The sequence below is a fragment of the Ceratotherium simum genome, chromosome 33, assembly GCF_057802395.1.
Source record: "Ceratotherium simum simum isolate JZ-2026a chromosome 33, ASM5780239v1, whole genome shotgun sequence".
In the NCBI taxonomy this organism is placed as follows: Eukaryota; Metazoa; Chordata; class Mammalia; order Perissodactyla; family Rhinocerotidae; genus Ceratotherium; species Ceratotherium simum.
In genome coordinates, this window is record NC_141932.1 from 3,713,973 (window position 1) to 3,738,992 (window position 25,020).

Below are 25,020 nucleotides of genomic sequence, written 5' to 3' on the forward strand. Positions count from 1 at the left end.
TTTATAGATTGATTATGGATTATTTGTATCAACATTTGTTTGATTTCCTACTGTTATTCTGTCTCATGTTAATTTAATTCTTAGACGAGCCAGAAGAACCTAATAGGGTAAAGTAAAATTTCTTCTTCCCCTACAGGAGGAAGAAGACTGTGTGGGAAGAAGGATGAGGAGGAGGAAAGAACCTTAACAAAGAAGAAAAGGGCAGGTGGAGGTAGAACGAGAGGAAGTAGGGTTGGGGGAGGAGGGAGCAGGAAAGAATGGAGAAGGGGGAGGGAAGAGAGACTGCTTACAGAGGAAGGTGGGCAAGGGAGGAGGGAAAATTCCAGAAAAGGAAGGACCGTGGGTGGAGGCAGAGAAAGGAAGTTACAGCACATCTTCTGCAGACATCTTGCAGTTGGGCTAATGGACTGGACTGAGGGATGATCCTGGCCAACTTGCTTGAGCCTCATATCATGCTGATTTGTAGAAAATTTGTAAAGCATACAGAGATGCGAAGAGGCAAATGATCAAAAGAAGAAAAGCAGTATTAACCTTTCTTATTATGAGTTTTCCAGGTGCCACATCCTCTTCTTGGCATTTTATGATTTATGAGCTCATTTCATCCTCACAACCAAGCTGCTTTCCAGATGAGGAAAGTGGTGCAGACAAGAGAGGTCACATAGGAGGAGAGCCCGGGAGCTGGGGTAGGAACCTCCTGGCTGGGTCCTCCTACACCACACACCACAAAGCCAAGTACAAAAGCATTTGCTGAATGTCTGAGTGACCACAAAAATGTAAACAGCAGCTAGCCTTAAGTGGTGATGAATGATTTTTTAAACTAAGTATTTTATTTTGAGATAAATACAAACTCACATGCAGTTGTAAAAAGTACAGAAACTACACAGAGAGATCCCGCATACTCTTTATCTGGTTCCCCCCATGGTGATATCTCGCAATATCACAAACAGGATATGATATGGATATCATCAAGATACATTTTGGTATTTTCAAGATATCATCAAAAGATACATTCTGTCAAGATATGGAACATTTCCATCACCACAGGCACCCTTCATGTTGCCCTTTCATAGCCAAACCCACTTTCCTCCAGACCCCATCCTTCCTTAACCCCTGACTATCACTAATTTGTTCTCCATATCTATAAATTTGTCATTTCAAAAACGTTATAGAGTAGGCATTTTTTTTCATTCAGCATCATAAGTCTCTGGAGATTTATCCAAGTTATTATAAGTATCAATAGTTTGTTACTTTATTGCCCAGTGCTATTCCACGGTATGGATGTACCATAATTTGGATACCACATCTGGATGCTTCCAGTTTGGGGCTATTCGGGGGTTTTTTCCTTTTCTTTCCATTGTGGTAAGAACACTTAACATGCGATCTACCTCTTGACAAATTTTTAAGTGTACAATACAGTATTGTTAACTACAGGCACTATGTTGTACAGCGAATCTCTAGAACTTCGTCATCTTGCATAACTGAAACTTTATACCCATTGAACAATAACACCCCATTTCCCTGTGCCTCCAGCCCCTGACAACCACCATTCTAGTCTTTGCTTCTATGTGCTTGACTAATTTAGATAATTCATATAAATGCAGTGTTTGTCTTTTCGAGTCTGGCTTATTTCACTTAGCACAGTGTTCTCAAGATCCACCCAGGTTGTTGCATATGGCAGGATTTTGTTTTTTAAGGTTGAATCATATTCCATTGTATGTGTCTACGACATTTTCTTTATCCATTCATCTGTCAGTGGACATTTAGGTTGCTTCCACATCTTGGCTATTGTGAATAATGCTGGAACGAACAGTGGAGTGCAAATATCTATTCGGGATCCTGATTTCAATTCTTTTGGATAAATACCCAGAAGTGAGATTGCTGGATCATATAGGATTTCTATTTTTAATTTTCTAGAGGAACCTCCATACTGTTTTCCATAACGGCTGCATCATTTTACATTCCCACCAGCAGTGTACAAGGGTTCCAGTTTCTCCACATCCTTGCCAACACTTTTGTTTTTTTGATGATAGCCATTCTAACAGGTGAGGGGTGATCTCATTGTAGTTTTGATTTGTATCTCTTTGATGACTAGTGATGTTGTGCTCCTTTTCATATACTTGTTGGCCATCTGGTTTGTCTTTGGATAAATGTCTAGTCTATTCAAGTCCTTTGCCCACTTTTTAGTCAGCTTTTTTTTGGCTATTGAATTGAAGGAGTTCCTTACATATTTTGGATATTAACCCCTTATCAGATATTTGGTTTGCAAATATTTCCTCCCATTCCATAGGTTGCCCTTTCACTGTTGTTTCCTTATACAGGTTTTTGTGTGAACATAAATCTTCATTTCTCTGGGATAAATGCCCAGGAGTGCAATTTCTAGATTGTATGGTATTTGCATTTTTAGTATATTTTTTAAACAAACTGCCAAACTGTTTTTCAGAGTGGCTGTACTATTTTACGTTCCTACCAGCAATTAATGAAATATACAGTTTCTCCAAATCCTTGCCAATATTTGATGTTGCCATTATATATATTTTTTTTTATTTTAGCCATTTTGATAAGTGTGTAGTGATATCTCATTGTGTGGTTTTTGTTTTATTAACAGACTTTATTTTTTAGAACAGTTTTAGGCTTACAGAAAAACTGAGCAGACAGTACAGAGAGTTCTTATATAACCCCCTCCCTGCACACAATTTCCCCTATTATTAAACACTTGCATTAGTGTGGCATATTTGTTACAATTAATGAACTGATATTGACACATTGTTACTAACTAAACTCCACAGTTTACATTAAGGTTACTCTTTGTGTTGTACACTTCTATGGGTTTTGGAAAATTCATAATAATATGTATCTACCATTACAGTAGCAAACAGAATAGCTTCACTGCCCTAAAAATGCCCTGTGCTCCATCTGTTCATGCTCCTCCGTCTTCATGAACCCCTAGCAACCACTGATATTTTTTCTGTCGCCATAGTTTTTTCTTTTCCAGAATATCATATAGTTGGAATCAGACACTACATAGCCTTTTCAGACTGGCTTCTTTCACTTAGTATTTAATATGCATTTAAGTTTCCTCCATGTTTGTTTTTTTTCCCCCCAGCTTGATAGCTCATTTCTTTTTATCACTGAATAATAATCTACAGGTACCACAGTCTGTTTATCCATTCACCTATTAAAGGACATCTTGGGGCCGGCCCCATGGCGTAGCGGTTAAGTTCATGTGTTCCGCTTTGGTGGCCTGGGGTTCGCCAGTTCAGATCCTGGGTGCAGACCTACTCTCCTCTCATCAAGCCGTGCTGAGGTGGCGTCCCACATAGAAGAACTAAAAGGACTTGCAACTAGGATATACAACTATGTACTGGGGCTTTGGGGAGAAAAAAAAGAAAAAGAAGAAGATTGGCAACAGATGTGACCTCAGGGCCAATCTTCCTCAAAAAAAATAAAAAAGAATAAAGGACATCTTGGTTGCCTCCATAATACTGCTATAAAGATCTGTGTGCAGCTTTCTGTGTGGACGTAAGTTTTCAACTCATTTGAGTAAATACCTAGGAGCATGACTGCTGGATGGTAAGACTGTGCTTAGCCTTGTAAGAAACTGGCACATTGTCTTGCAAAGTGCGTTCCCCCCAGCAATGGATGAGCGCTCCCCTTGCTCCACATCCTCACCAGCACTTGGTGTTGTGAGAGCCTTTTGGGTTTTTGTCATTTTAATAGGTGTGTAGTGGTATCTCCTTGTTGTTTTCGTATGCGGCTCCCTAACGACAGGATGGTGAGCATTTCCTCCTGCGCTTATTTGCCACCTGTATGTCTTTGGTGAGCTGTCTATTCAGATCCTTTGCCCATTTTTCAATTGGGTTGTTTTCTTATTGTTGAGTTTTAAGAGTTCATTGTATATTTTGGACAAAAGTCCTTTATCAGATGTGTTATGTCCCTCGTCTGTCTACAAAATGTAGAGGATTCAAATGAGAACTCAGAGTTCTTGGGGGTTGGAGGAGTCATAAGATGGATGGGGCCTGGGTCCCCGAGAGACTGAGGGGAGCAGAGCCCCCAGCCCTCATCACCTGTGATAAACCAACTTTTACTGGGATGAGAAACTGCAGTTTCCTCTTAATTTGCATCCGAGACATCTCAGAGACCTTGAAATCTGGTGTTATGGGCTGACTTATAGCCCCCCAAAATTCATATGTGGAAGCCCTAACACCCAGTACCTCAGAATGTAATCATGTTTGGAGATAAGGTCTTTAAAAAGGTGACTGAATTAAGATGTGGCCATTAGAGTGGGTCCTAATCCAATCTGACTGATGTCTTTATAAGAGGAGATTAGACCACAGAGACACACAGAGGGATGACCATGTGAATTCACCGAGAGAAGGTGGCCATCTACAAGCCAAGGAGAGAGGCCTCAGGAGAAACCAACCCCAGAGACACGTTGATCTTGTCTCTAGAACTGTGAGGAGCCGGCCCCGTGGCTTAGCGGTTAAGTGTGTGCGCTCTGCTACTGGCGGCCTGGGTTCGGAACCCGGGCGCGCACCAATGCACCGCTTGTCCGGCCATGCTGAGGCAGCGTCCCACATACAGCAACTAGCAGGATGTGCAACTACAACGTACAATGATCTACTGGGGCTTTGGGGAGAAAAAGGGAAAAAAAAGAGGAGGATTGGCAATAGATGTTAGCTCAGGGCCAGTCTTCCTCAGCAAAAAGAGGAGGACTGGCATGGATGTTAGCTCGGGGCTGATCTTCCTCACAAAATAAAAAATAAAAAAATAGAACTGTGAGAAAACAAATTTCTGTGTTTAAGCCGCCCAGTCTGTGGTATCTTGTTATGGCAGCCCTACCAAACTAATGCACCTGGGGAGGTGGGACTAGAGGCTCTTCCAGAGCTGCCCAAGCCCTGGGGCCCTGTTGGTCTGAAGTTCCTCTTCTGGGTACAGTCACCATTCCAGCCTCACCCCGCTGCTTCCAGCCAGGGCTTTCACTCTCTGCCTTTCCTCTTCCTTTCTTCCCAGAAAGAGGAGCTCTGGGAACCAGAGGGTACCAAGGCAGCTTGTGTGTGTGGGGGGGGGTGAGTGGGCCCAAGGTGGGGTGGACAGGGAGGGGCTGCAGGCTGAACCTCTGTTTCTTCTAGAATGCCTGGATCAGGACCCAAGATTCCAGCCAGCAGTGTGGGAGGTCGGTGATGCTGAGGCAGTCTGTGTGTACAGGTGTCCTGCACCTCCACCCATCCCCCAGGATGTCTTGTCTGATGTGTTCTCAGCTCATGGGCACTGGTTCTGTGATGGGACTCATTTTTATGATCCAGTGGCTACGAATGACCCAGCCCAAAAAGTGCAGGAGGAGACCCAGAGCCAATTTGTCTGCTTGGGGACCCCCTGAGCATCAGAGACAGTCAGGTGGGGGATACAGGGACATACTACTTTCAGGTAGAGAGAGAGAGGACCTCCTGTCAGAGCAGTACCAATATTATGGCTCTCAGTGCCTGTGCCAGGAATGGAGTTGGTTTCCAGGAGGACACAAGGGATGGAGTGTGGGCCCCCACTCTGTGACCCAGGCTAGTATTCCATTCATGAGGATAACATGACCTAATGACCTGATGACCTAATCACCTCCCAAAGACCCCACCTCCTAATACCATCACCTTGGGGATTAGGTTTCAACATATGAATTGGGGACGGGGGGGGGGGGGGGACACATTCAGTCTATAGCACTGTCCCTGTGGAACAGGGGTAGCTCTGGCCCTGGGTCTACTCACGAGGCTGGCTTCCTCATCACCAGCTGAGCAGACCCTTCCCCTTCCCAGGACTCTTTCCAGAACCTTCCAAATCCCAGAGCTGGGGCTGTGTTCCTGAATCCAGCAACCAACTGTCCCTTCTAAGAACTGTGTGACCTCTCCAGAGGCAGAGACCCTGCAAGAACATAGTGGGGTGGCCAGGCTGAGCCTCCCCTCCCACCCTCAGGACCAGGAGCCCAGGGTGAGAGTCCAGCTGGTACCCAATTTTTACATGCAATTCTCTTTTTTCTTTCTTCTTTTTTTAAAAAATTAGATTCTGGTAAATTTTTTTTCCTTTGTCACGATCTGGAAGTCTGGAATGATTTGCAACTCTTTGCGCATTTAGCTATTTACAAAACATTCATGCATTTTAAAAGATTATTTCGCCTCTTCATCTTGAGTCTTGTTCTCAAGACCCTTGTTCTTCTTGTTCTACTTATCAAAGCAACGTTTTTAGGCTACTTAAATTTTTGTTACCCAAAGAAGGATATACTCACAGAGCAGATTTTTAAAAAACAGTTTCAACTGGTAAGTTTACGAAATTGATTTCATGGACCCCAAGAAAACCTTACATCTGTTTTGTGTGTTTTCAAAACAACGTGTGCTTTCTAAATTATTTTGATTTTTCAACGTTAACATTCATTTTAAGCCAGTTATGTCTATTTAACTTCTTGAGAGACATTTTCTCTTTTGATCATTTTTCCTTTAAAATTATTCAGAATTTGACTGAAGTCTCTTATTTCCTCTGAAAACACTATATTTTAAAATCCAATGATGATATTAACTAAAATCTCAGGACTGTTGAGTAGAAAGAAATCCTTGATGATGCTAGTCCCAATTTGAGTTACTCTGGTTCGTCTGTAAATCAGACTGTCCCCTTTTAGGAAACGTATTCATAATGTTTAGTTGAAAGAACAGCAGCCCAGAGATGACCACTTATTGCCCTTATGAGGAGTGTTCCAGAACATTCTATGAGGTACATGTACTCTGAGTTCCAGGCTCCTTGGATCTAAGGAGCACAAACGCTTCATGTGAAGGCCATATCTAGAGTGAGCTGTGGGAGTTTTTCCCACTGTGATCTAGAAATGTTGATTCCCTCAATTTATCACACGGCTCCAGTGTCACCTCTGGACCAACTTCCTGTAAAGGTCAAGGCCAGTCCTTCTGGGGTAAGTTGCCAGAAACATTTCTCAGTTGTCTCCACAACTTCTCTCTAGTAGCTCTGATGTCTCTTCCTCTTCTTATAAGGACACTAATTCTGTCAGATTAGGGCCCCACCCTATCACCTTGTTGAACCTTAATTTCCTCCTTAAAGGCCCTATCTCCAAATACAGTCACATTGCGGTTTAGGGCTTCAACATATGAATTTGGGGGGGGGGGAATATATGATTCACTCCGTAACAACCACTCTACAATAAAATATGGAATTCAACCAGCATCCCACTTTAGCAACCCACAAAAGGAGTCTCTCAATTTGGTTTTGAGCAACCTTAACCCTATGACTTGAAACAGTATAAGATATCTTTCAAGAATGTCACACACTTAGTTGAAGTTTTTTGTCTTGATACTGGAAATTCAAGATCTGAGTTTTAACTTTCACAAAGCAGTTAGATACTAGCATCATGTAGAGTCTTTGGACTTACCATTTCTCTTCGTCTTTAAACTGTCATTATCCAGGGCCCTAGATTCACCTCTATTCATCTCAGGTGACTGCAACTAATAATAATTCACTTGGGTTTTTGCACAGTGCACACCAGGACTTGTTACTTTCCTAGGCTAGAAAAGAAATGGGAATCTTACTTGCCCCATCTCACCCAAAACCAATCTCTAACACCTCAAAATTTCCAAAGATTCTATTGCTTATTATTCAATCTTCATACCAAATTCTGAGTTGGTTGTTTCTTTAACTGCAAGCAAATGAGCAATATAAGCCAAAAATGAAATACTGGAAGGATAATGGGTAGTTTGAGGAATTACAGCCTTAGAAAGCACAAAAACTAGGGTGGCTCCAAAGATCACAACCACGAGAACATCAGCCATTTAGGGAGCTGCCATTGGATGACACAGATCCAACTGCTTCTTTTAAACTCCAGAGAGAATGTGATCGGCCAGGTCCATCATGACCAAATGGTAGGGTATGGCCAGTTACTCAAAGGAAAAGAGGAGATGGTACAGTCAAAAGAAGGAGACAAGGAAAACTGGGCAGAGAAAAATAAAAATATATTTTTTAGGTTTTATTTTTGATATTACAATTATGAGTTTATACTAGAATACAGGTATGAAAAAATTTTTTTCATATCATATAGCACAGCTATCTTTCTATGACTATATACACATCTATATTTCTTTTTTCAACAGCTCCATAAAATGCTATTGAATGAATACACCATGATTAACTTACCCATTTACTCATTACCCTAATAGTTTCTAATAGTTTGCCCTTAAGAAAAATATTTTTTGCCATTATACATTTACCTACCTTCGTACACTTTCGTTTCTGAGGAATATTGATTCAAATGGTATACACACACAGTAATTTATATAACTGACAATGGCATTGTCTTGTTTTTCACACATTCACCAAAACTGGATATTATCACTCTTCTATGATTTAAAATCAACCTATTTGGGAAAAAAAAGTAGATATATCATTTTATTTTTCATTTCATTGATTACTAGTGATATTGGGTAATTTTCATTAGCTGTTTTTATTTCATCTTCTTTGAACCAGCTGTTTGTTAGCTTTGTCCATTTTTCTACTGTGTTGTAGATGTTACTATTACTGACTTGTAATAGTGCTTTGAATGTCAGGGGTTACTTCCCTTTCTTATATTTGTTGCAAACATTTTCTTTCAGTCTATCATTTGACTATTAATTTTTGTGTGTGTGTGTGAGGAAGATCAGCCCTGAGTTAACATCCATGCTAATCCTCCTCTTTTTGCTGAGGAAGACCGGCTCTGAGCTAACATCTATTGCCAATCCTCCTCCTTTTTTTGCCCAAAGCCCCAGCAGATAGTTGTATGTCAGTTGCACATCCTTCTAGTTGCTGTATGTGGAATGCCGCCTCAGCATGGCCGGAGAAGCGGTGCGTCGGTGCGCGCCCGGGATCCGAACCCGGGCCGCCAGTAGCGGAGCGCGAGCACTTAACCGCTAAGCCACGGGGCCGACCCCCTTGACTATTAATTTTGACGCTGATGTTTTCCACATATAAATGCTGTTTAGTTTTAATGTCAGCTTCTGGGTTATGTGTAATGCTTAAGAAGGTCTGCCTCAAACCAAGGTTATAGAAATAGTCTAAGTTTTTCTTGTACTTGAGTATCTTACATTTAGATCTTTAATCTTTCAGAGCTTCATTAGTGTGCAAGGTATAGATCTAGGTCTGTCCAGAGAGCTAAGCGTCCTAATGCCATTTGATCATTTCCCCACTGCAATAAAAAAACCATTTTATCAGATATAAGGAGGATCTAGAAGCTCCACATGCTCTGGATAAGACCGCCCATCCCCTAGCCTCTATGCTAAGAAAAAGAGAGAGCCCCAAAGCTGCATTTTCTAGCAGTCATGTCCTCTTGGTAAGAGCTGCCCTCACGTGGCCTTTTTTAAAAAAATTTTTTGTTTATTGCAGTAACATTGGTTTATAATATTGTATAAATTTCAGGTGTAAATCATTATACTTCTATTTCTGCACGGATTACATCATGTTCTCATGTTCACCACCCAAATACTAATTACAATCCATCACCACACATATGTGCCTAATTATCCCTTTTGCCCTCCTCCCTCCCCCCTTCCCCTCTGGTAACCACCAATCCAATCTCTGTCTCTATGTGTTTGTTTGTCACATGGCCTTCTATATTGCTGTAGGCAGCAGTCAAGAGGGAACCCAAGAGCTCTGGGTGCCCCAGGTAAGAGTACTCCTCCAGAGGTGGGGGTAACTACTAAAGGGCAGGGGATTTCTTTTTGAATGATGAAAATGTTCTAAAATTAACTGTGGTGATGGTTGCACAACTCTGAACATACTAAAAGTCACTGAATTCTATAATTTAAGTGGGTGAATCGTACGGTACGTGAATTATATCACAATAAGGCTGTTACCAAAAATAATACCTTCCAGAAGCCTCTAAATCACTATTGATAAAGAGTGAATAGAACTCTGATGATCCTTGTTAAACCATCGATTCTCTCTTCCTGCAACACTCAAAGTAGATTATCTGCCTTGGAACTATTAAGACTACAGTCACCCCCCACATAATGACATTTCAGTCAACAACAGACTGCATATATGACTGTGGTCCCATAAGATTAGTACCACACAGCCTAGGTATGTAGTAGGCTATACCATCTAGGTTTGTGCAAGTACACTCTATGATGTTCTCACCACAAAACCACCTAACGATGCATTTCTCAGAATGTATCCCCATTGTTAAGCAAGGCATGACTGTATTCTCATTATGCCCTTTGTGTCTGACAGTTACCTCCAGTTCTTCCCTCATCCCCTGCCTCTAGTGCCCATAAGTTCTGGAGGTAGTAAGGCACCCCCTCCCAGCAATCCCTAGCTCCCTCTTTAGATCATTTCTCATCATGATACATATCACATTCTTATCACATAGTAGGTATTTCAAATTTTGTCTTCTCCCACTACATCTGTGAGGGCAAAACTTTTTGTACATTTTTTATCCTGCTCTATCCCCAGCACCTGAAACAGTGCCTGACACATTAGTAAATGCTCAATGTTAAATGAATGAATTGGGAATGTATTACTACATTCCTTGCTATATCACAATTCTATAGATGGTCAGAAATCAGCTTTTCAACTTAAAAATACATGGGAGATTTTTATTGGAATATCAGTAAATCTACATATTTAACTTGGGGAGAAATATCTTTGCCAGACTGAGTCATTCTATACAGAGATATGTCTAGCTTTCCATTTACTGTATTTTTTAATATTTAAAAAATAAGTTTAAGTTTTAACATCTACATTCATAAGCTAATTGCAGCATATACGTTTTTCTGTTTTGGTATCAGTCTGTCAGTCTCATAGAACAAGATAGGAAGCTTTACTGTATTTTATGCTCTAGGACAACTGAAATATCACAGGAATTACCTATGGTGCTTTTCTAAAGGTGAAAGTGTTGAACTACCTTTTCCAGTTCACTTCATGGCATTAATCTATTCAAGTTTTCTAGCTGGCTTAGTTTGTTTTTAATACTATCCCCTGGGCTAGCCCTACATTCTACCAAGTGCTTTTGTTCTAATTGGCCTAGTCTCACTTCTGGGTGCCAGGCGGAGTGAGAGTTCCTCATCAACAATGCTATATGTCCTTATATTCATACAGAGGGAGTGGGAGGCCACCATCTTACCTTGTACATCATACAACCTTTCAACTCTGAATGAATTCATCTTTCCTACCTACTGGGAGAGTAAAGAGTCCTCTGTCCTCAAATCTGTAGGTTTGTTAGTCTTGACCTACTAATTCTTTTTACTTACAGCTTAATATGATTGTAAGGAAATCGTTACCTTAACAGCACTAATTGTATGAAAAGGACTGTGTGCTGAACTCTTTAAATGGATTACCTAACATATTCTTCAAAACAAGCATTTGAAATGGGAAAGTAACATGAATATATATTTTTATTTTTAAAAGATGAAGCTGGCTACAGTGTTAAAAATGCACTTGAGAGGAACAAGAGGGAAAATGGTTACAATGCTATTGCAGAAATCCAAATGAGATGGTTGGGTCTTGGACTATCATGATGGGACATGGACTGGAAAAAAGCAGATGGATTCCAGAGGTATTTAGAAGATTGAATTTAGAGGACTTGGTGGTATGGGGGTGAGCAGGAAGGAATAATTGAGGATGACTCTCCAGTATGAATTCGCCGATGATGAGCAAGATGTACACTCTGCCTGAAGGCTTTTCCACATTCTTTACATTCATAGGGCCTTTCTCCAGTATGAATTCTCTTATGTAGTGTAAGATGGGCAATCTGGCTGAAGGCTTTCCTACATTCCTTACACTCATAAGGTTTCTCTCCTGTATGAATTCTTTGATGCAGAGTAAGGGATTTACGATGGCTAAAGGCTTTCCCACAAACGTTACATTCATAAGGTTTCTCGCCTGTATGACACCTTTGGTGGCAAATCAGGGATGCCCTCTGTCTGAATGCCTTCCCACATTCAAGACATTCATATGGTCTTTTGCCAGTGTGGAGTCTCTGATGTTGAACAAGATAGGAGCCATCGCTAAAGGCCTTCCCACATTCAATACATTCATAAGGCTTCTCGCCAGTATGAACTCTCTGGTGTTGAACAAGGTGTGCAATTTGACTGAAGGCCTTACCACAATCCTTACATTCATAAGGTTTCTCTCCAGTGTGTATTTTCTGGTGTTGTGCAAGGTGTGCATTCTGGCTGAAGGTTTTGCTGCATTCCTTACATTTATAAGGTTTCTCTCCAGTATGAATTCTCTGATGATGAGCGAGGTGTGTGCTCTGCCTAAAAGCTTTCCCACATTCCTTACATTCATAGGGTTTCTCTCCAGTATGAACTCTTTGATGAAGAGTAAGTGAGCCACGATGGCTGAAGGCCTTCTCACAGATACTACACTCATAAGGTTTCTCTCCTGTATGAATTCTCTGATGCACAGTCAGGGATGACCCGTGGCTAAAAGCCTTCCCACATACATTACATTTGTAAGGCCTCTCTCCAGTATGAATTCTCTTATGCTGAATAAGTCCTATGTGATCAGTGAAAGCCTTCCCACAATCAATGCAATCAAAGGGTTTCTCTCCAGTGTGATAATACCTCCGATGACGTATTAGAGATGCATTCTGCCTGAAAGCTTTCCCACAGTCAATACATTCATAAGGTCTTTTCCCAGTGTGAATCCTTCGATGATGAGCAAGGGATGAACAATCACTAAAAGCCTTTCCACATTCAATACATTCATAGGGTTTCTCTCCAGTATGAACCCTCTGATGTTGAGCAAGATGTGCAAGCTGGCTGAAGGCTTTATTACACTGCTTACATTGATAAGGTTTTTCTCCAGTATGAACTCTCTGATGTTGAATAAGATGAGCATTCTGGCTGAAGGCTTTCCCACATTCAGTACATTCAAAAGGTTTTTCTCCTGTGTGTATTCTCTGATGTTGAGCAAGGTGGGCACTCTGGATAAAAGCCTTCCCACAGTCAGTACATTCATAGGGTTTCTCTCCGGTATGAATTCTTTGATGAAGAGTAAGGGTTGAGATTTTGCTGAAAGTTTTCTCACAGTCATTACATTTCAAAAGTTTCTTTTCTCCATAGACTTGTTTGTGTTTTTTTAGAAATGAATGTGTTTTTAAGATTTTCTTATCTGTGTCAAAAGTATATATTCTCTCTTCCATGGGAAATACTTGTTTTATATAAGATAATGTATTCAGATGAAAAACTGTCCCAGGTTTGTTAGAGTTGTCTCTTTTCTCAAGAAGGGTATCTATATGGGTGACTGTCTCTTTCCTAAAATGTGTCTTCCTACTTACCGGCTCCCTCTCAAACAGGTCTTCACAATTCCAGTTTTCCCCTAATGTGGAACATTCAAGGTCATAGCTTGTAAGTCTTTCCATTAGCATTGCCTGGGATAATTTTTCTTTATAAATGTCCTGGTTTGGAGATAATTCCCTGGTCATCCACACATATTCCAAGTCTGAAAAATATTAAGAAAGCAAATGTCTCCTTTATTTAATTCTAGAAGAATGGAAACTTCCAAAATAAAACCATGTGAATCAAACATTGAAGGGTGCGAGAAGGGCATGTTTTTGAAAGCTCTTAGATAAAGCTAGGCAATGCAATCATATTTGCATTTCTGGAATAAACCTTCCTTGGCTATGGTATATTATTTCAATATGACTTCTAATTTAAGATTTTGCACCATTTCATAATTCAGATTTGTCTGTAATTTCTTTTTTTGTGCTATTGTGGTATCAAATGTTATGCTGTCCTTATAAACACATTTTTTTAAAGTTCTCCTTTTTATTCTCTGTCATGGAACATTTTAACCAACGTTGGTGATACTTTTCCTTCAAGGTTTTATAGAGATGATTTGTGAAACTATTTGGGGTTGTTGCTTCTTTTCTTGGGGAGGCAATTCTTAGACAACTTTCTATATTTCTTCTAAGCTAACTGGTCTGTTTAAATTTCCTATCTGTTCTGGTGTCAGTTGTGATCATTTATGTTCTAAAATATCATCCATTTCATCTATGTTTTCAAATTATTTACAGAGAGTTGAGGAAATAGATTTATATGATTCTTTTAAGTACTTATGCATCTATGGTTATTTATCATTATTTCTTTTTTGTGTTTTCTCTCATTTGTCCTGACAGTTTATATATTTTATTGGTTTTCTAAATTAGTACCTATTTATTTTCATTAGATCTGTTGTTTTCTAACTGATTTATTCCTACTTTTATCTCTAGAAGTATAAATTACTATACGTAACTTATTTTGACTTTCCTTAGAATCATTTTGTTCTTTTTCTAATATCTTGAATTGAATACTTAATTCATTTATTTTTTATTATTTATTTATTAATGTACATAGTTAGGGCTACAAGTGACCTACCAACAATCCTCTTCTTGAAACTATGAGAACTGAAAACAAGAAATTAGGCCACACTACAGGCCACAAAATAAACTGTAACCATCTCACTTGAGGCTCATTTCCCTGCAATATATATTTATAGTCTCTTATCTAGCTTTCTAAACCAGAAAAATGGCTCTCAAGCAAGGCAGGGAAAATAAATAAATAAATAAACTTGAGGAAAGTACACTGGGCCAAAATCCCAATGAGTACAATAAAAGTGGGGAGATGATGGATGAAGAGGAAGGAGGTAACGTTAGTGAGCTAATTTCCTCATCTTTCGTATGGGTATCAAAAGATGATGTTTTGAATTTCAAGTGAATGAATTTTAAAATACAGATTTAAAAATTATATAAAGACATAAGGGAACAACTTTAAGACTAAAAACCTTTCCAAATCAAGGGGTGGGATGGTGTGAAGAGGAAATAAAGAAACAACAGACATAAACAACAAAACAAAAATAAATAACAACAAAAAACACCAAAGAGAAAAATAATTAAAAGCAGAGGGAAGAACATAGCTATAATACTGTTAACCCAATAAACTCACCTTTTAAAGAAAAGAAAAATATTTAAACCAGTTCAAAAAATAAACACAAATTTGTCTAAAGAATTCAGAAATATTGAAAGTCAGGGATTATTATGACAATATGGTACTTGAGCAGAACTAGGTAAACATCAATGGAACATAACAGAGTTCAGAAACAGACTGTGGTATTTGCAGGAAATTCGTAAAGGTAAAGGTGGTATGTCACACCAGTGGGGAAGAGAAGATCCATTCAAAAAATGGTGTAAAGAACAAAAAGTTCCAATTTGGGAGGGATTTTGAGAGGTGTTTTCCAACAAGTACCAAACAGAACAAAAATCTTGAGAATAGTTTCCCAGCTCTAGTTATCCTGCACTTACCTGGGCATAGACCTCTTGTCATCTCTCTTTTCATCATCCAGGGCTCTTTACCTTGTTCCAATAAGGAGATCACATCTGGTTTAGAAATGCAAAGACCTGCATAGAGGAAAAAATAAGAAAATTTTTTATGCTACGAATATTCCAGAGCTATGACCCAGTCGAAATGGTATTGAGAGAAAAGTGGCATTGTAGGAAAATGCTGATAAAGGCATGAAGGGCTACTGAGTTATGGGGAGGTGGAAGGAGGAAGATACTCTTACCCAAGGAAACCAGGTTCCTGTAGTTCTCCAACATCACCTTCTTGTACAAACTCCTTTGAGCAAGATTCAGCCATTCCCACTCATCTTGGGAGAAGTCTATGGCCACATCTGTGAAAGTCAATGAATCCTGAAATGACACAAATATAATCTTGCTCAATCAGTATTCATGCCCTCACTTAGCTGGCTCTAAGGCAAAGGGTTATGCTGTTTACACTTTTGGATAAAAATATTGTGTATAAGTAATTGCACTGGGAGTCTAAATGATCAGGTCAGGTAGTTACTGGACAACTTTTCTGCCCAGTTATATTGTATGTATCAAGAAAAAGAAAAAATATGAGAGATACTCTCTGTTCTTGGAGCATTTACAATTTTGTGGCAGTGAGAAGACATTCTCACATGAAAAAATGTTGACTGTATTCACAACAGGGTATCTCCAAGTACCAAATTATTATCTGGGTTAGGAGCTGGATCACTTCTCTACATAGACAAATTAAAGAGCTCTAGGACTGCAAGAGAAAATTTCAAGCAAGGATGCTGACCTAATGAACATGATTTCAATCTCCACAATATATTCTAAGAAATCTTAGTGTTCTTGAGATGTGAAGAAGTGTGCCTAAAAAAATGAAAGAAATGCCTAGCAATATTCTGTTTTTTTGAAGAAGATTGGCCCTGAGCTAACATCTGTTGCCAATTTTCCTCTTTTTCTTTTTTCTCCCCAAAGCCACAGTACACAGTTGTATATCCTAGTTGTAGGTCCTTCTAGTTCTTCTATGTGGGACACCGCCTCAGCATGGCTTGATGAGCAGTGAGTAGGTCTGTGCCCAGGATCTAAACCGGCAAACCCCGGGTCTTCAAAGTGGACCGTGCGAACTTAACCGCTACACCACCGGGCCAGCCACATATTCTTTTCTTTTCAAATAAAAATACATTTGGATTAGGAGAGAACACATGTGGAAAGTTGGTTTTTGAAAATCTGCTAAGAAGTATCAGGAGAGAGTATGTGAGATAAGCTCATGTCAAGCAACCTGTGTTTTATTATACAGGATGAATTTCCTAACCAACCAGCAAGATGATGCCAGTCATCCACTCTGTGGTTGCTGGCAGATTTTCTATTTCTTATTTTGTGAGTTCACTTATATCAATATCTACATATGAGTTTTAAATAAAATACCAGTATTGAACTAAACCAGAGAGAAAGCTCAGACTACTCTAAAGAGATCAGACTCTAACACTGACTAGCTGGGTGATTATGGCCAAGTTAATTAACTCCCATGTGCCTCAATTTCCCCATCTGAAAACTGGGAATAATTTTAGCACCTACCTCACAGCAGAACTGTGAGAATTAAATGAAGTAACAGGCATACGGTACCTGGCACAAGTTAACTGCTCAAGAATTGTTACCTATGATAATGATGAAGGAGGGATGGGACAGGAGGAAGAAAGGTCAAGAAGAACAGGTGAAACATTTGGCTTAATACTTCAATAAAAGTTTTCCTTATAGTTTATCTAATTGCAGTATATTACAGTAGTTAAGAACATGGTCTCTGAAGCCAGATCATCTATGTTCAAATTCTGTTCTGTTTAGTAAACCTAAGTTATTAGTTTCGTTTTCACCTGTCGAAGATATTTAAAAGAACTCGAGAACAGTCGATTGTATTTACATATATATATATATTTACCATTTCTGTTGTACGTCCTTCATTCCTGATGTTCCAAGTTCTCTTCTGGTATAATTTCTATCTGAAGAACTTCCTTTAGTAATTCTTTAGAGATCTGGCAATAAATTTTCTTAGTTTTCCTTCATATGAGAAACTTTATTTCACCTTCATTCTTTTTTTTTCTTTTTTTGTCTAACATTGGTTTAGCCACATTTTTTTTTAATTGAGGTATAAATTGACATACAACATTATATTAGTTTCAGGTGTACAACGTAACGATTCAATATTTGTATATATTGTGAAATAATCACCACAATAATTCTAGTTAACATCCATTACCACACACAGTTACAAAATCTCTTTTTCTTATGATGAGAGCACTTCATTCTTGAAGGCTATTTTTACTGGACATAGAATTCTGAGTTGACAGTTCTTTTCTTTGAGCACTTTAAAAAAGTTCTACTTCCTTCTGGCTTTCATGGTTTCTGAAGAGAAATCCAGTTATTCAAACCACTGTTGCCCTATGTGTTATAATCATCTTTCTCTGGCTGCTTTTGAGATTTTTTTTCCCCTTGTCTTTAGTTTTCAGCACTCTGATTATAAAGTTTCCAGGCAGGGATTTCTTTGAGTTTATCATGTTGGAGTTTGCTGAGCTTCATGGATCCATATGTTTGTCTTTCACTAAAGTTGGGAATTTTTCAGCCATTATTTCTTCAAATATTCTTCTGCATTTACTTTCTCCTCTCTTTTTTGGGACTTCAATGATACAAACGTTAAATATTTTGGTATTGACCCACAGGGCCTTGATGCTATGTTCACTCTTTTTTCTCTCTGGGGTTCAGATTAGATAATTTCTGTTTATCTTCAAGTTCACCAACTCTTCCTTCTGTCACCTCCATTCTGCCATTAAGCCCATCCAATGAGTTTATTTTTCTTCATTTCTTGTTTATATTTTCTGTTTCTTTGCTTGAGACTTTCTATCTTCCCATTTTTTTCAAGGGTGGTCCTCCTTACTTGTCAGAGGATGTTTATAATAGCTGCTTTAAAGTCTTTATCAGGTAATTCCAACCTCTGTGTCACACCAGTGTTAGTATCTGTTGACTGTCTTTTCCCTTGTGAATTGAGATATTCCTGTTTATGTGTTAGCTGAGTAATTTTCGATTGTATCCTGGACATTTTGGATATTATGTTATGAGACTCTCTTTTTTAAATCTTATGGAGAATATTGATATTTTGTTTAGGCTGCAAGTTCTAACCAGCCTTCTACGGGTTGTGTTTTGACATCAGTTCCATCATCAAAGCCTTTGCAGTGATATTCACCTCTGTTCTATTTGTACACCACACAGTGGCCAGCCTGAGACCTGGACAGTGGTCCACCCCTTAGTTCACATCTCAAAGACGTGCTCTTTAGAGTCAGATACATGCACAAGCAGCTCAGAGTAAGCCCAGAAGTTCATAAACAACTTTATGTGGTTGATTTCCAAAGCTCCTCTCTCTCTGTGATCTCTCCAGTACTTTCTGTTTCCCTAGGGCTCCTCTTTTTGGTACTCTGGCCAGATAATTTAGGCTTATTTATTCCATTCTACTGTGTACTTCCCACAACTTTACCCACCCCTGGGGCCAAGCATGGAGAGGAAAGAAGCAGAAAAAAAGCAATGAGAGTTTACCCCACATCTGGGGAACACAGATTCTCTAATCATAGAGAAAATTTCACCTCCATCAGGGTTTTAGACTCCTGCAGACCCCCAATGCCATGTCTGGGGCACAAGAAAACAAAAAATTTTTAAAGGAGGGATTTCCCCACACTGAGCATTAAACCCCTTTAGCACTTCTTGAGCATGAACTAGAAGGATTCTCCTGCAGCTCTTTCTGTCCAGAACACTACCCACTTCTAGGTTTTGGGCTTGTTGAATCCATGCTAGGAGATATTGGGGGGGGGGATAAGGTAAACATACGACAGGTTTAGTGGTACCTGAAATTTTGGGCTTCTTCCCCAATCTGCCTGTTACTGTTTACTTTTTAGAGATCTCAAATTGCTGCTCCATGCATGCTGTTCCAGTTTTATAGCAGCTTTCAGTGGGAAAGACAGGATGGAGTGTGCTCAGTCCACTGTACCCAGAACAAGGACCCTCCCAAATTCAGTGTAAATTATTATTCCATTGGAAATAAAAAGCCTCCTGATGTTCAGTGCTTCTTGTGCACGATACATCATATTGTAGTTCGTTAACTTATATATGTATGTGTATATATATGTGTGTGTATGAAAAACCACATAGGCACATAAGCAAATAGTAGCTACATACGCAAATAGTAGCATATACAGCTAATGCTTATTATAGCGCCTATTATGTGCCAGGTACTTTTCTAAATACCTAAAACATATTAACTCGTTAATCCTCACAACAGGGCTATAAATTAGGTACTACTATTCCCATTTCACTCTCGAGGAAACTGCAAGTAAGGTGATATATCTGGTATATAGTGGAGCTAGAATTTGTACCCAGCCAGTCTGGTTTCGCAGTCCATATTACTAACCTTTATGCCATACTCTGCCACTCTTAAAATATTTTCCTCTGACAAATAACAATTATGCTTTTGTTTAAATGTTTAAATGCACTAAGAACCAAGTTCCATTGGGAGTGCATGTTTTGTGGCATTGTATCTGATAACAAAAGGTGTTTTGCTTTGACATAAGTTGCTCATTGTGTCTTCGATATAAAATAAAAACAGGAGCCAGCCCCGTGGCATAGTGGTTGGGTTCAGCATGCTCTGCTTCAGTGGCCCAGGTTTGCAGGTTCGGATCCTGGGCGCAAACCTACACCACTCGTGAGCCATGCTACGTGCTACTCGTGAGGCAGCAACCTACATACAAAGTAGAGGAAGACTGGCACAGATGTTAGCTCAGGGCTAATCTTCCTCAAGCAAAAAAAGAGGAAGATGGGCAACAGATGTCAGCTCAGGGTGAATCTTCCTCACCAAAAATAAATAAATTAATTTAATTAAATTAAAACAATTTAACTATTCTAAGTTATTTTTTATTTGATTAGTTTTTTAAGTTTATGAATCAAATTTTATCATTTCTTACAATAATTAATTTGCTGGTGACACTAGTTTAGCATTTAGTTTAATCAGAACATGAATTATAGCTCTTAAGCTTCTATTATTGGTTATAAAAATATTAAAATTAAAAATGTTCTGGAGTAGAGTAAGTTTGAGAAACTAATCCACAAGGAATGAAAAATTAGGAATTTAGTCAAAGAAAATAATCAGAGTTAAGGGCCAAAATTCAACTACAAGGATGATCACTGCAAGTCTATTAAATAGCAAAACACTGACAATAATTTACCTATGGAACAACAAGGGGCTGATTAAATAGATTATGATATTCATCCTAGAAAGAAGAAAAGAGTGTAGACTATTCCCTGGCTTTTCAAGACACTCACGGCTCCACAGTCAAGTCTGGAGGGGAAATCTTTGCATACTCTGACCAACATGCCACCCTTCTCATCTGTGCCTACAGATCGCCTCCACTTCCTTCAAGGTGCAACTCAGTAATCACTTCCCCTGTGAAGTCCTCCCAACCCTTCCTCCCTCCAACAGTATGATTGTGTAAGCTATATCCTGCATAAGGATCTCTCACCAAGGAGGCAAGAGGGAGCTAAAATAAAGTATCCTCTTGCCAGACTGTGTGGCCTGTCATAGAGTTTCACCAGTCCACAGGAAGGAGCACCTTTTTCTAATTCACCCAAAGGCACCATTTGAGCTATTAAGGGTCCTTCCCCCACTGCTCCACAGGAATTCTACCCTCCACCGGCACCACTTATCACATTGTATAAATAAACGTTCACTGCCTTTTCATTTCTCCAACAGACTGTAAGCTGAGGGCCATGATGAGGACTTAGGAACCAGGCAGATCATGGCCCTAAAACTTCCTCTAAGGACTTTACTTCTGCTTTATCAGATACTTATGAAAAGACTGAGCACAAAGAAGGGCTTGGACTGGGTCATTTCTTGAACGAGGAATAAACACCAAGTAGGAAGAAGAGGAAGCTCTGAGAAGGCACTAGGCTGTTTGAGTCTATCTCTGTGGCCCCAACACTTAGCAGAAAGGGAAAAATAGGAACCAGGCTCCAGGGTGGAACTCTTAAGCAGACAACTTTCAGAAGGAAACAAACATTACCAAATCCTGGAAATCAACACTGTATTTTAGGGAGGACAGAGGGAATACTAACTCACCGGGGACATGGCTTTAAGAAGTTCAATTCCTGTCACCTCCTCCTCTTCCTGGCTCCTCATCTGGAGAAGGGCTTTACCCTGAGAGGCAGCGCTGGGGGAGGAGAAAGGAGTAGTGAGAGACTGAGTAGCTCTAATAATCACAGCCTAGAAACTCTTTCTTTCCCTCAGATCCCTCTGTTCTCACTTCCCCATTCCCACCCCATCTTCCCCTCAACAGTCCAGCCATTCGTTGGGAGACCTATAGTGTACAGTGCAGTTCCACTCTACTCTGGGTTTTCAGGCTAAACACAACCTCTCTCTCTCTCAAAGCCACCCAGTAATTAACAACAGAGATGTATTAGGGGTGCTGCATATATTAACAGTGACTTAACCTTCACAATCTTCAATGAAAATAGGGAATACTGTCACCATTTCACACATGAAAGCTCTGGGAAGTGAGGTCTTTTGCACAAGTTACACCGCTTGTAAATTATGGAACCCAGTCACCACCTTAGGTCTGCCCTGCTCCACCACCCAAGTTATCTGCTCAAGCAGACACCAGAATGTAACAGAGAATATGCCCCTTGTGCAACTAACTACTCAGGATTTGTAAAGATTCTATGAGACTTGGAAAAGGCCATCTTCCCCAGAGAGAGGCATTACCTTTGTTACTACAGAGTTCACGTGGCTTGCAGATAACTGGACCAAAAAACCACCAGGAGACCCAGGTTCTCACTTTGCCTTGGAACAAACTATAGTTTTGAAGAAGTCCCTTGATCCCCCTGAGCCAAGATTCTTCAATCAGGAAGAGGATAAAAGTATCAGACCTTATTCTGGTTTCCTTCCTCTAAACTCCAGTGCTTTCTCAAAGCATCATTATAATAATGATAATAAGAAGGACTACTGATTGAGCACTGACTATGTGGCAGGGACTACACATAGCGCTTTACAGGTATGAGCTCACTTAATCCTTATAACAGTCCTATGAGGTATACAATATTATCATCTCCATTTTACTTAAGAGGAAGTGAGGGTCAGAAAGTTTAAGGAAAAAAAAAAACTTGCTCAGTGGAGCTTTTAGGATCTGAACTCTTGAAGTTATTTAACCCTCTCAGAGTCGGTTTCCTCAACTGTGAAAAGTGGTTAAGAATACCTACCTCAAGCAGTTGTTGAGGGGATTGCATGAGAGCCAGCACAGAGGGGGACTCTAGAGTCAGCCTGTCCTGGATCTGAAGCTGGCTCCTCCACTTAGCGATTACTTGTCTTCTCTATGCTTCAGTGTCCTCACCTGTAAAAAGAAGATAAGGTAGCTCCCATTTCATAGTGTTGTAGTTCACTGCCTTCATAGTTCACGTTCACTGTCTTGGTGTTAACATCCCCCAAAGGTCTTAGAACTGCGTCTGACACACAGTAAGCGCTCAGTAAACATTACCTATTTTGCATGCAGTAAAACAAGCAAAAAATAATATAGGTACAAACAGCGCTTCTTCCTCCCCTCTCTCTTTTGTTACTGACGTGGGGGCCGGGAGGGGGAGAGAGAGAAGTGTGAGGGAGGAATGGGAGTATTTTGTTATTTTACCAGAAGGTGACTAAGCAATAGGAAGGCTGGGATCCCTCAGCACTTCCAGATGAAGCCGCGAATCTCGCCTTCCTCCCAAGTCCCATCCCACCCGTGATACGGGACAGGGCTCTGACAGGTAAAGAACTGAATACTGGGGTCCTCCTTGAAGAGCAGCAGAGCTCCCAGCGGTAATGTTCTGACAGGGAATGCTCTCTCCCCTGGGTCCTTGGAGATACCCACACAGCCTGGAAGGGGAGTGTCTTGCTTGGGTGCCTCTGGGCAAGTCAAGGTCCCTCCCCAAATTCAGCTCCATACTCTGGCCAAGGTGACCCTCCAAATCTTTGGACTCCCAGACCCACCAGCCTTTGAGGCCAGAGACATTCTCCTCCAGGACTTAGGCCCTGAAAGACAGCATCCCAAACCTCAATTTCCACTCGTGCAGCCGCACCCAAGCCATCTGTCCCTCTTACCTCTGCACTCCGTCCGTGCACGTGTGGACGTGTCCTGAGGTCCGCCCCCTCAGGTGGGGCAGACGGGCACCCCCCAGGACTCGAGGGCTTCGGCCCACACCGGGCGCTCGGGGGTTGAGTCAGAGGGGAGTGGGGTCTCTCCCAGGAGAGTTTCCGCTCTCAGCCACGTAAAATCCCTCATTCATTCCAATACACAGCGTGTCTCACGCGCTGCTGGGACGTGCACAAACACACGCCGCAGTCACACACATCCCTCCTCATCAGTCACGTCTCGCACACTGCCCCCATTCGCACACGGACCCGCCGCCCCCTCCCCGTCAGTAACATCCTCTCACACACACACACCACGCACCGTCAGTCACACAGTTGCCAAGTCGCGCGCGCACGTTCACGGCCGCCCCCCACGCGCAGACCGGAACGCCGACCCGTCGGGGCCTCCCGGACCCAGCCACCGCCGCCGCCCGACCCGGCTGTCTCCTCAGGACCGGCCCGACTCGCTCACGCCCGCACTTCAAGCCCTCGCCGGAAGTGGGCGTGTCCTCTCGCCGCAACGGCCCCTGGGAAATGTAGTCCCGACAGGGGGCAGTGGCGGCGTTCTGAAATTGGGCGACGAGGCTGCCGGGCACGGTTCCTTTCCCGGCCTGGTGATCACTGCCCTCTTTCCCATGTCGGTGCCTCCTTGTCCGGAACAGAGCCGACTAGAAGCCTCTCAGCTCCGATTCCGGGTCCCAGAAGTATAAACCACCCTCATAAGGCGAGCCGAGCCCCGGGCGCTTCTGGGAGCCGTCGCCAGGCTCTGAGTGCGCAGGCGCAGCTGTCAGGCTCAGAAAGCTGAGACCTACGTCCCTGTTCACCGCGCTCCGCTGATGGGGGGTGGCGGGGGTGTCGCAGGAGGCGGGGAGCGCGCAGGCGCATTGGGCCCGGGGAAAGCCACGGAAAGTGGGCAGGGCTTAGGAGAGGCGGGTCTATGGGCAGAGCCTTCGGGGTGTGAGGAGAGCGCGGATTTGGATTTTGCCTAGTGTTTCGTGCACTTGTGATTTATGATTTTCTGAGTGTGTGTGTGTGTAACCTGTCTTATTTCATGCCTACCAGTTCTCTCTCTCTGATATGTTCTACTCCCCCAGCCCATTTTGTCCCCCCCTGCTAGAATGAGGGTCCCGTGAAGACACACAGCTTGTTGGTCCTGTTTAGGGTCATATTCCCAGTGACTATAAAGAGTGTTTGGCACTGCTCAGTAAAAAGATGAAAAATCGCTTAATTTAGCATTAGCAGCCTCATCGTGACAGCATACAGACTGGTCCACCACATATCACCCAAAAATTAAGTCACTCTCTCAGACACACCCAGTCACTCAAAGCCGCAGAGCCACATTTAGACTCCAGCTTTCCGGGATTCAATTTCCCCTAGACTTCATGGACTCCATAATGAAGCTAATTCTAGCTGTGAAGATGCCATCTCTAAGGAATTGCAAATGGAATCTTAGTGTTCCTAACATTTTGTGGTTGGTTATTCAAGTTGGATAAAAATGATACTGATACTTTCCGTTCTAGAACTGACTTATTAA

General features: G+C 41.2%; 1 protein-coding gene across 1 annotated transcript; it reads right to left on the minus strand.

The window, feature by feature from the left end:
* Positions 1-11,376: 11,376 nt before the first annotated feature.
* On the minus strand, positions 11,377-24,227 carry ZNF470 (zinc finger protein 470). Its single transcript, XM_014794339.2, has 6 exons — positions 23,457-24,227; positions 22,583-22,713; positions 21,447-21,537; positions 15,553-15,679; positions 15,293-15,388; positions 11,377-13,455 (listed from the first exon to the last, which is right to left on the minus strand). The coding sequence occupies exons 3-6, from the start codon at positions 21,504-21,506 to the stop codon at positions 11,582-11,584; spliced, it is 2,157 nt and encodes a 718-aa protein (XP_014649825.1). The 5' UTR covers positions 21,507-21,537; positions 22,583-22,713; positions 23,457-24,227; the 3' UTR covers positions 11,377-11,581.
* Positions 24,228-25,020: the final 793 nt, after the last annotated feature.

Bases quoted from the DNA above. Each gene is read 5' to 3' on its own strand.
- ZNF470 (XM_014794339.2), bottom strand. From the start codon at position 21,506: ATGAGGAGCCAGGAAGAGGAGGAGGTGACAGGAATTGAACTTCTTAAA. The intron at 15,389-15,552 runs GTAAGAGTATCT...TCCTCTATGCAG, and splicing joins CAGGAACCTGGTTTCCTTGG to GTCTTTGCATTTCTAAACCA. The intron at 13,456-15,292 runs GTAAGTGCAGGA...AATATTTTTCAG, and splicing joins GACAAGAGGTCTATGCCCAG to ACTTGGAATATGTGTGGATG.